Here is a 12,097-nt window from a genome sequence, read left to right on the forward strand (position 1 = left end):
CTAGACGATGCAACGCGCCCCGTCCGCGTTGGACGAACCCCTTGCCCTGTAGCCGGCCCTGATCAGCAGAGGTGACGAGCGCGCGGCGAGCGGCGCCTCCCAGCGCCGGGTCCTGACCGTCGGCTGACCCCTGCTGCAGCACGACAATCAGAGTTTGCCCAGTGACCGCGTGGTACTAGAAGAGGGCAACATCACCATCCGACTGCTGCGCAAGTCCGACTTCGGCTACTACGAGTGCGTGGCCCGCAACAGCGTGGCCACCATCGTCACCTCTACCCAGGTGCCGAGAACGGGAAGCCAGAGGAGGCGCCGGGCACGTGCTGTGGTGGAGGGAGCGCCAGGGTGCAGGATGGACAGAGGCTATGTGAAACAGGGAGAAAAAGTTTGGAGGAGATCATGATACAAAAAGACTTATTGAAAGGAGGGATAGTGCAGGCTATACGGATAGGCAGGAAAAGAAACCCAGCCGCAAAGAAGAAAGCATCTGGAGTGGGGTAGACACAGAAAGCGATGGAAGGAAGAGGGAAGCATTGGACGGAAAAAGGGTTGTGATAAAAACATTAGGTGCACGGTATTACAGAAAACGTCGGAGAAAGAACGGAGAAAGACTATAATCTCCTGGTTTTTCTCATTTTTAGTCCTGTATCCGAAAATACTTGTTAAACGAATGCATCATACAAACATTGAGATATATTACGAAAGTATTAGATGTTTCAAACACTGTTCGTGGTAACGTCTCCGTGTGCGCCGCTAGAAAGGTTGAGCCAAATGACTGCTGGATATTTCCGTTTAACCAGTGACTAATGGTAGATTAAAACTCGGCTGTCCTCAGCATGATAACGGATGAGAGCATGTCCAAACACTATGTTATTCAGGGGCTTCTCTCAATGTCACTCGTCTCCCCAGCTTGTGGTCGAGGGGACGACAACTCATCCGCCACACGACATCACAACCAACGCCTCCAGCTACGCCATCACCATCCGCTGGCTGCCGGGCTATAGCGGCGGGGACAGCTTCGACCAGAAGTACGCCGTATGGTGAGTTAGGTCAATGTCAGCTGAACGTCACACGAACTGCCGTCCGACTAACCCAGCGCCTTCTGCGTAGCGGCTGGAGCACTCTCTAAGGTCTGCGACTGGTGATCTGTCACAAAATCCGTTTTTCTTCCCAACCGAATCATTTTTCTAAACCCAACGGTCGTGACTTCCGTTGATGTTGCCGGGTCCGGTGCGAAACTGCGCGTGAATAAAATCATGCGGTTTTATAACTCTCATGCAGAAAAAAATAATAGAAAGCGTTCAGATAACTATGGGCAACTGTCTTGAAAATGACAACATGGTTGGGCAGTCAGCCTTTCTGTGTTCCTCCAAAAATAGGCTACAATGTGGTCCGCACGCTCCACATCACGAAGTTTTCCGGCATCGGCTGGATTGCGCAGGTGAAAAAGTGTCTTTGAAGGTCGGCAACCAGAGGTTAGCGTTGGGAAGGTTACGTGCATAGGTGTAGGCTACCATATCACATGGCGATATGGAATACAAGTATCATATGGCAAAACAAGTCACATTTTCCGTAGCTATAAAGGTCCCTTCTGCGGTATGAGTATGTACTATGTACACCTACGTATACTATGTACACCTATGTATAGTGGTACATAGATGCATACAAGTGTCATATGTGCAACGCACATCATCACCACCCGGACGTACATAGATACCATCATGTAAGTTAGATCTCAGTATAGGCTAATAAAGGCTACAAGCATTTATAACCCTCACACCAGTCTTATCATTAATAGGTAACTGCATCGTTAGCGTTGATGCTTAGGCTTGACGTATAGGTTAGAAATTAACGAGCCATTATTTATTATACTATGTATTCTTATCTTATCTTATTATGACATTAATTATTGTCTTTTTTCTGCAAAGCCCGCTAAAAGATGAACAAGCTTTCGTTCGATTCATACCAAGGCTGAGATCATTCACACATCACCAGATGACAGTGTTAAGGGCTCATTCCTCTTTGTGATACTTTCACACAAATTTTAATCGTCTTGGCAAGCTATTGGCTTTTATTTGCTACTCTATCATTATGCTGACGACCATTCTTCATCCGTTAGGAAGATCACCGGGGTATCGTTTGAAGCCTGGCTGAATTTGGGCCGACCAATGCCTGGCGATCTGAATAGACGAAATCAGTTGACTTCGATATGCTAGATTGGTTGTATTGGTTGACTTACTCTAGGGCTGGATCTGTTTTTGGCCGGTGTGCGCAAGCTTGTTTGCGATGTGGAAATTTTGCTTTTCCCATGTCTAGCGACTTGGGAGGTGTAACTACCTTGTTGTTGCAAGGTTGCAGGAATGCTCGCCTGATCAAACATATTGCATTCAATTACTTTGAGAACATCACAGTACTACTTACATCAAGGTCCTTAAATTGGGTACATGTTGCTGGAAACTCATGGAGCTGCAAATATATCAGCCTGGCAGAATGTGACGGGCGGGGACGGGCAGCGGGAGCCACAACTCCGGTTGGTTCGCTTGAAGACCCGCTCGACCTGCAGCCTTGCTCGCAGGTACGGGCCTTTCGGAGCATAGCAAACTTGGTTATGGGACAAGACGCTTTGAGTTCCAAGGCGAAACAGTTTGCGCTATTTCGTTTTCCTGTTGCGATCTAGCGGACGGAATTCTTTACTGTCAGCAAATATATTGCGCCATATCTCCCCAGCCCACCAAAATTTGCGCCCAAAATTGACGTCCGCGATTGCTTAAGCTGGGTGCCAGTCGCTGGCGACAAAGAAAAGCGGCCACCTGAACATTGCTCAACACATTTTCCTTGGCGGCATGTTTCATGCCAATGCTGCTGTGTTGATATGACGGCGTTCAAAGTAACACGAGTAAGTGATACTACACGACTTCATCGCTTTTACTTCGGCAAACGGTGTAAAAAACTTCGAGACCAGGACGCCTGTTATCGCGACGCGTTTATTGACCATGCCGTATTGCAGGTATCAACAGGAAGGCACCGGCAATTGGAACACATACGAGATCAAACCGACAGGGAGCTCCTACAACCAGGTGACCATCTACCAGCTGCTGCCAGACACCGCGTACGAGCTGATGGTGGCCGCCAAGAACGACATCGGCGACCGCATGTACTCCGACAAGGTCACCGTCAGGACGCTCGGTACGTTGGCGCCGGCGGGCGCCGGGCTGGCGGGCGGTGCCTGTGGCGCCCGTGCGCTGCCCTGACGCGGTCCTGAGCCGGACACCAGGACCCGTCGTCCGGGTCAGGCTGGGATGCCCCAGCTCGGTACCCAGCCCACTGATGTCGCTCTAGTCTGGCCCGCGTCTGCACCGGCGGCGTTAGGCTGTGACGAGGAATAACGTAGTGGTTAGTCGTCGTTGCACTGCCATTCGTACGCAATGTATGGAATTGTTGAGGCCGCTACGACCCTAGATTTTGTGTGCTTTCGCCAGATGTTGGGGAATCGGCGAAGACTGACCCGGCGGTAGACCCGAAAGCCTCCAAGAAAAAGGCGTCTGACGGTTCCGGTAAGCCAACATTCTTGGGAAACACAAGGATAAACATTCAATAGAAACAAGTTGCCAGTCCTAGTCCACTTGATTTTGCTGCCACGTACTAAATTAAGGGTGGGGTTTTCAGATCCGCGTCCTTTTGTTGGTGGCGAATCGCTCGTGGGGACACTCGGGCTGCCCAGCGCCGCGCCTACGCTGCAACCTCACCCACAGGCATCTGCGAAGCACCGTCCCCTTCACGTGGCGCCTTCACCGGGCCGGTGAGCAGCAGCCGGTGTGGATGCGTCAGATGTGGCGGTGCTCCTCAGGTCCGCTTCCGGGAGCGCCGCTCGAGGTGAACGTCACGGAGTCGAGCGGCGGCTTCCTGGTGTCGTGGCAGCCGCCGCTGGAAAACCCGCACGTGCCGGTGCTGTACTACTCGGTGGAGCTGAAGCCGGCCGACGGCGAGTGGAAGCCGCTGGGCGAGCGTCGGCTCACCAAGACGCGCTACACAGGTACTGTTGACCTGACAGGGGCAGTGCACAGGCGGCACAGGGAGCGGGACACCAAGACGCGCTACACAGGTACTGTTGACCTGACAGGGGCAGTGCACAGGCGGCACAGGGAGCGGGACACCAAGACGCGCTACACAGGTACTGTTGACCTGACAGGGGCAGTCCACAGGCGGCACAGGGAGCGGGACACCAAGACACGCTACACAGGGACTGTTGACCTGACAGGGGCAGTCCACAGGCGGCACAGGGAGCGGGACACCAAGACACGCTACGGCACCAGCCGACCTCAGCTTTACTTGGGTCGATCTCGATCAGTCCAAGTTTCATTATGCCAGTGAAGTCGTAAGTGTACACGTGAGAAAGCACAAAAGCGTGCCACCATCACGGAGTACAGCCACGTGTATCAGAACAAACCCACCCGGCAGACGAGGCTGACGTCACGTGGCACTGATTTTCAGTTGAATAGTTACCCCTAGGACATATACCATTGCTATTGCCAAGGGGGGGAAGGTTTGCCGTTTTATGAAACAGTGGTGAAAACTATATATATATATATATATATATATATATATATATATATATATATGTATGTATAATATGCATATATGTGTGTAGGCGACCCAAACAGCTAACTTCGAAGCGAGCGACGGCCGGCACTAACCCTACTAGAATCCGAAATTTAAATCTCACGTGAATATGCGCAGCTCTTCTCTTTAAATCTATAATCTGTGACGCAAGTGATCATCCACACGCCAAAAGAGCGTATTGGGCCGGGCTATATGCATGCATCGGTATTGGTCTACAGGACCAACCTATTTTTGTTCGCTCACACCACACAGATTCTAGCTAAGAGATCATTGGTTTGCATGGCGGTGCTATAAATCTGGGAATATGATGGAATCACGTGAGTGTTTCCTCAAAACCGACGCACATGGGGCTGTGCCACTGCCAACTCGCAGAGAGCGCCTGTCGCAAGCCATTTACGGTGTCTCACCGATGGCTGATTTCCAGTAGTGGGCAGGAATTCCTGAAACCGTCAATCCGTGAATGAACTGGTTTTTTATCTTAATAGACTTCCGCTCTCGTTAACGTCGCTAACAATTCACGGAATCTTTAAGATCGGTTTAGTTTTTGTCTGCTGTCTTTGGGGCTGTTATTTTTTATACAAATTTTCATATGAGTTCAGAGCGTTAGCCTTTGCACCAGTGGTGGGTGACTCCATGGTTTGAGCCTTGATAATATGAGTAAAGGGTAGACAATGGTAGACGTTGACCAACTTCCTGTTGGCACGCATGGGGGTTGTGTTGGGACTGCCCCCTGACATCTCCTGAATGAAGCCCTGGGCATGCCTCATCAGTTAAGTGATTTCGATGCTGGTGTTGTATTATAAGCGACGTACAAAGCCTGAAACCTAAAAAACTTATTCAAAGTCAGGGATTAGATATCACACTCATCATGAAATAGTGTCATCACAGTTTAAGTAACCGATTACCAATCCGTGTTTTGCCACAAACAGCCTGTCGCTTGGGGGCGGGGCACTGCTACTTGGTCATATACCTTGGCATAGCTCCACTTCTTGTGGTCTGGAGAAATCTATGACTTAGCTCATGCTTTATGCCTGCCAATGCCTGTTGCATTGCCTGTCGTCAATGTGCCTGTCGACAATGCCTGTCTCTATTTTTTTTTTTTTGGTCGAATTAGGAATGTTCCATTGGCAGAAGCATTGTGCACAGCTAGCAGAAACCAATGAAACTAGTTATAAGTGGGAAACCTGCGGCAGTTAAGTCTCGATCCACCTTTTAAAAAGACTTACGGGATATAGATCAGCTGGGAACTGGAAAACGTTTTCAGAAATGAACAGTTTGACGGATTAACTTTAATATACGCTAACGTATTTAGTGATTTAGAGGCTTGACTTCAATTTTACAAGTTTCTCAGTGAGCGATTTGCCTCTAAGACTGAAGCTTTAGGTCATCTCTGGCAGACTCTGCTGGTTTCAACAATATCTTTGACAGAGATAAGGTACTTAACAAAATCATGACCACCACTGAGTGTGCCGCTCAGTTCGACGCATTACACCGTGCTCAAAGCACGGCAAATGCTAAATTACTTTTCCAATAAAAGCTTTTAAGCAGATCTAACGCTTCTGGGCTGCGAACACAGCAGATGAGCAAGGTGTTGGATGTGCGGCCACATGGACACCAAGCACCATCCCATCACGAGTTTTGCATGATCCGAGCCTGAGACACTGGCGCCTTCGTGGCCGCGATCCCCCCCCCCCGCTACCGCCGGGGCTGACCGCACGTCTGACCCGGCGGCGCCGCTGTCCGACAGTGAAGCAGCTGCAGGGAGGACGCACCTACTACTTCAAGGTGCTGGCGCACTCGCACGACGGCTGGCGAGAGAGCGAGACCGTCAAGTACGTGGTGCCCGACCACGTGCAGAAGAAGGCCATCACGGCAGCGCTGGTCGGCGGCCTCCTGCTGCTCATCGTGTCTATCATCCTCTCCGTCTGCACCGTCAAAATATGCAATAAGCGCAAGCGCCGAAAACAGGAGAAAGGTGAGCGGACAGTGCTCTCAGCTGGCCACTAGCTGCAGAGCGTGACGATGAGTACGGAATACGATAAAAAATACATTTTGCGTCTTAATTCTTGAGGTGGTACCTTTTTACATGCGTGCTCTTCAGGGAGCATATGGCTGTCACTGGATGTTCCATTTGTTAGTGGTGATCTGGTAGACACGTTTTTCACTAACATATGGTGAGCGGAAAGACAGCAGAGACAGCTCTTCAGTTAGCAACTCTCAAATGGATCCATGCCACAGCTCAGACAGTCCGTAGTATTCGTAGGTGAACACAGTATACTGTAATCGCAGTCCTACAAACATTTTAAACGAAACAGGGCATTTAAAATGACGATAGTATATCAGACAGAATTGTCCGTGCCTTATCACGGCTGCTTATATTTTCGAACCAATGGCGACTTCAGCGTAATTGGTCATGGCGGCGGGCGACTGAGTCGTGTTAGCTAAAATATCCGTCGTGAGCGTCATGACACAACATGGTGGCCTATCGAGTATTATATCTAATATGCTCGCTTTTTTATAAGATACAACAGCACGAGCAGCAGGAAAGCACGGCACAGTGACCTGTGCCATGTTATGAAACACCCGCGTCTCTTCCGGCAGAGTACAACATGGTGGCGTGCCGGGTTACTGAGGCTCGCAGCAGCGTCAGCAGCCCGGTGCCTTTAAATAAGTAAGTACGTCCATATATATATATATATATATATATATATATATATATATATGTATCCATTGAAAGTTCAGATGCACTGATGTCACGTCTTTCAACGGTGTGGCGTGCTCATTTTCCATGATATTCCAAATTTCAGGGGCGTTTTGTAGGTACTGCGTGGCCAGCCAATGATGGCTGCTATGTACGGCAACTGATGTGTGTCCAGGCAGCTGACGATGGCGGTGGTAACAGCAACCCATCAATCCCTGCACACCTTGTCATCGCATCAATGTAAGGCCAGACAGCCGATGCCTGCGATGCGGACACCTCACAAGATGTTTCCCTCGCTCTTCACAGGACTCTGGATAGGGGAGAGAACTCCTCGCTGGAACATTACTAGACGACTGCCAGATGACCTGAACATTACTAGACGACTGCCAGAAGACGTGAACACAAAGGTGGGGGGCCGCGCGATCAGACGTACATGCCTGGTGATCACTCGGCTGGCCCGGGGGTGTCGCAGACTCCGCAGCACCGCCGGTCAGGGGGAGCGTCGCAGACTCCGCGGCACCGCTGGCCAGGAGGAGCGTCGCAGACTCCGCGGCACTGCCGGTCAGGAGGACAGTCGCAGACTCCGCGGCACTGCCGGTCAGGAGGAGCGTCGCAGACTCCGCAGCACCGCCGGTCAGGAGGAGCGTCGCAGACTCCGCAGCATCGCCGGTCAGGAGGAGCGTCGCAGACTCCGCGGCACCGTCGGTCAGGAGGAGCGTCGCAGACTCCGCAGCACCGCCGGTCAGGAGGAGCGTCGCAGACTCCGCGGCACCGTCGGTCAGGAGGAGCGTCGCAGACTCCGCGGCACCGCCGGCCAGCAGGAGTGTCGCAGACTCCGCGGCACCGCCGGCCAGCAGGAGTGTCGCAGACTCCGCGGCACCGCCGGCCAGCCGAGGCGCGCAACACGTCTATGTTCGAGCTGCCGCTTGCGCAGCCCAAGCTAATCCCCAATGTCGTCGCGGATCGTGTGGGCCCAGTGCGGCAGACAGAGACGCCCTGATTTGCGTCGCATGTATCCGACTTCTACCAGAGCTGAGTCCACATGAGGCACCGAGCCCCCCCCCCCCCTCCCCCACGGCACAAGTCTGCCCAGCCGACCTCCACCAGGGCCGAAGCCGCAGGAGGCACCGATCCCCCCCCCCACACACACACGGTACAGGTCTACACAGCCAACCTCCACCGGAGCTGAGGCCGGGGAGGCACCGAGCCCCCACCCCACCGCACAGGTCTACACAGCCGACCTCCGCCAGAGCCGAAGCCGCAGGAGGCACCGAGCCCCCGCCCCACGGTACAGGTCTACACAGCCAACCTCCACCGGAGTTGAGGCCACAGGAGGCACCTCCCCCTCCCCCTACCCCACGGCATAGATCCGCCCAGCCGCGCCAGCCCTGCAGCTGCCCGCGTCCGAAGACGGCCGCACCTAACGGAAAACGTGCTCAGCGGCCATCGACGATGGCTTTGATGTTCCGTTGTTAATTAAAGCATGTCAAGCGCAGCTGGATCGCAAGCATTAAATGCTCAAAATGGAGGCGATAAGTCTCATACCATAAGATCTGCTTCTTAGTGGCCAAAAGTGGTGTTTTTTCTCAACCACTGCTTTCTCCCAGAGGCAGAGGAAAACCGTGACATTATGCTATTGACGTTGGAGAGACGTACAAATGTGGCCAGCCTACGTACGTCACTGTGATACCCGTGTCCCGCGCTTTGCCCAGGGGGTGGCTGAGACGTTCCCAAACGCTTCTTGCGCTGTACATAAAGGGGTTTACGTTCAGGGTGGGTAAGTGCATGCAACTATGGGTGTGAAATGGCTGCGTCACTGACGTCATCGGACGTCACTGGCATGAGCCGCTGAGAGCTGACGGGTGATGACGAGGTCGCCCGCGTGTCTCGAAGACCGTCACCCCCTGGTGAGCGGTGTCACACCCGACCAGCGTCGGTGCCTGCTGCCCAGCCGCCAGCGAGCGCTGGGCCAGCAGTGTCCTCTGCTGGACCGGCTCATCCTGCCGCGCCGCTGGTCACAGATGCCAAACGCACCGGCGGCGAACCCACGACGGCCGGGCCGGCGTCAGTCTGAGTCATGAGCGTGAGCGGATCCCGCGTCTCGTCACTGCCGCTCGGCGGCGTAGGCTCTTAAGCCGGCTGGGGACTGGCTGGTGGTGTCAGCTGCCAAGCAGCTGCCGCCCGGACCAGGTAGTGTCGGTCAGGGGTGCCGTTAGACCTGTAGAGCACGCGGGGGGCTGCTAAAGCTGTCGATGCAAAGCTAGACATGGAAAATATCTACACAAATGGGCGATTCTGAAACAAAAGAACAACGAAGCTGTTGGTTAAATTGGTGGGAAATGTGCAGTCTATTCAGTGATAATATCCCTTTCTTGAGGACGCCCGACATTTCCAAGCGTTGGGCAATGACTCGCACCAGCAGTATTTTAACATGGGGAAACAGACCGCAGCCTGCAGCTCTCCCGGGAGTTGTTCCAGTATAGTTGTAGGTAGACTTTAAGAGCTTGGTTTCCTGACGCCGAAACTGTTTGATGAGGATGTTCAGCGAGCACGGCTGCTCACAGCACGGTCCATATTCGGCGCGATAAACTCTAACAGAAGGACGGATGAAAAAAACGCCGCAGTGCACGTTCCAAACCAGACCTACAGACCGGCGTTGAAGCAAAGGACCGAGTCGCGACGGCCCGTCAGGAGCTCAGGCGGGCTTCAAGTCCGAGCCTGCCGAAAATGAACTCTGTCACGCTATCTGCCCCGCCTCGGGTCCGTGGCAGCATCCTGTACACAAGGCACGGGGTGGGAAGAACGCCTCTTTGAGGAGGGCTGGACGATGCCTGGTGCAGATTTTCTGTTTCGGTCCGTGTTCTGCGTTCCCTGGCTGCCTCCCCACCCGGATGTGTGTACTCGCGATGCCTGAGCCTCATCGATGGCCGGAGCGTCCTCACGCAGGCACCGCGCGCCGCGCGGGTCACGACCGGGTCACGAGCCGCGCTGCTGACCGGGGTCGGCACGCCGGGCTGGCTGCCGCAAGACATGCGTAAAAACGCGTCACCCATAGGTCATGTTTTAATGGTCTTTTGTCCCTTGCTCTTTACGATGCAGTGAACGCTGTAGCCCTGCAAGTCTGTTCCCTGCTCGCCTGTTATTCCATACGGTGGTCACAGTTCTATCGCGTTTTTGGTAACCAAATGTTTGCTTGTAAAGCGTATGCAACTGTAATGATGTTCATCAGATGGGAATACAGTGCTAATTTTGTACTGCAGTGTTTGTTGCATTTTTGCTCCTTCGTAAATCTTCCTTGATAAAGTTCCTAGCCAGCCGCTGTCAAGTCTTACTGGATGCGTGCGAGCATGCAGCACCGGTGGTGTAACATCTCGATCCACCAGTTGCGAAAGAGGGTGGTGAAAGCGGTCTGTCATGTCCTATCACCTCTCCAATGATCTCAGTGTGACAGAGGCCGTAGAAACGGGCCCTGGAAGTGGTGGTAAACATAGGCAGGGGACCCGACGTCTTGTGCGCCCACGCCTCCCAGCGGTCACCTCTAAATGCACGGCGGCGTCATGCCATCACCGGTGTCCAGAACGCTGCACCCTCGCCGGTGCCAGCGGCTCCGCCAGCCGCTCTCCTCGCACCACTCAGACTTCCAGGCTTAGTCTTCTGGTGTCCCCGACATGTCATCTGGATTTATTACCAATAGCAAGCGGTCTCTATGTAACGTTTGGCAAGCCCCGAGGGGAGCGCCGAGGTCACGTCAGGATCCGCCAGTACGAAGGGGTGGCGCCGAGGTCACGTCAGGATCCGTCAGTGGGAGGGGAGGGGGGAGGGGGCGCCGAGGTCACGTCAAGATCCGTCGGTGGGAGGGGGGCGCCGAGGTCACGTCAGGATCCGTCGGCGGGAGGGGAGGGGGGGGGGGGGGGCGCCGAGGTCACGTCAGGATCCGTTGGTGGGAGGGGAGGGGGGGAGCGCCGAGGTCACGTCATGATCCGTCGGTGGGAGGGGAGGGCGCCGAGGTCACGTCAGGGTCCGTTGGTGTGGGGAGGGGGCGCCGAGGTCACGTCAGGATCCTTCGGTGGGAGGGGAGGGGGGGGGGGGGGCGCCGAGGTCACGTCAGGATCCGTCGGTGTGTGTGGAAAGGGGGCACCGAGGTCACGTCAGGATCCGTCGGTGTGTATGGGGAGGGGGCACCGAGGTCACGTCAGGATTCGTCGGTGTGTGTGTGTGGAGAGGGGGGCACCGAGGTCACGTCAGGATCTGTCGGTGTGTGTGGAGAGTGGGCACCGAGGTCACGTCAGGATCCGTCGGCGTGGAGGGGGGGGGGGCGCCGAGGTCACGTCAGGGTCCGTCGATGTGTGTGTGTGGGGGGGGGGGGGGGGAGGGCGCCGAGATCACGTCAGGATCCGTCGGTGTGTGGTGGAGAGGGGGCACCGAGGTCACGTCAGGGTCCGTCGATGTGTGTGGGGGGGGGGGGGGGGGAGGGCGCCGAGATGACGTCAGGATCCGTCGGTGTGTGTGGAGAGGGGGCACCGAAGTCACGTCAGGACCCGTCGGCGTGGAGGGGGGGGGGGAAGGCGCCAAGGGTCACGTCGAGATCCGTCGGTGTGTGTGGGAGAGGGGGCACCGAAGTCACTCCAGGACCCGTCGGCGTGGAGGGGGGGGGGGGGGGGGAGGGAGGCGCCAAGGTCACGTCGAGATCCGTCGGTGTAGGGCGAGACGTATCCCGTCGAACGACAATCTTTCTCAGTTTGGAATTCCACGAATCACCGATATAAACTTTGACATTTT

General features: G+C 54.5%; 1 protein-coding gene across 1 annotated transcript in view; it reads left to right on the plus strand.

The window, feature by feature from the left end:
- The window catches only part of LOC119108562 (protein turtle), a 29,623-nt gene extending 21,251 nt beyond the window's left edge, over positions 1-8,372 (plus strand). Inside the window, exons 8-15 of the mRNA XM_037232158.1 lie at positions 140-280; positions 907-1,037; positions 3,005-3,183; positions 3,477-3,551; positions 3,845-4,030; positions 6,365-6,592; positions 7,219-7,288; positions 7,625-8,372. Of these exons, the coding sequence (XP_037088053.1) occupies positions 140-280; positions 907-1,037; positions 3,005-3,183; positions 3,477-3,551; positions 3,845-4,030; positions 6,365-6,592; positions 7,219-7,288; positions 7,625-7,667 (1,053 nt within the window). The 3' untranslated portion in view covers positions 7,668-8,372. The remainder of the gene's footprint in view (positions 1-139; positions 281-906; positions 1,038-3,004; positions 3,184-3,476; positions 3,552-3,844; positions 4,031-6,364; positions 6,593-7,218; positions 7,289-7,624) is intronic.
- Positions 8,373-12,097: the final 3,725 nt, after the last annotated feature.

The sequence above is a fragment of the Pollicipes pollicipes genome, unplaced genomic scaffold (assembly GCF_011947565.3).
Source record: "Pollicipes pollicipes isolate AB1234 unplaced genomic scaffold, Ppol_2.1 Scaffold_2555;HRSCAF=2994_pilon_pilon_pilon, whole genome shotgun sequence".
In the NCBI taxonomy this organism is placed as follows: domain Eukaryota; kingdom Metazoa; phylum Arthropoda; class Thecostraca; order Pollicipedomorpha; family Pollicipedidae; genus Pollicipes; species Pollicipes pollicipes.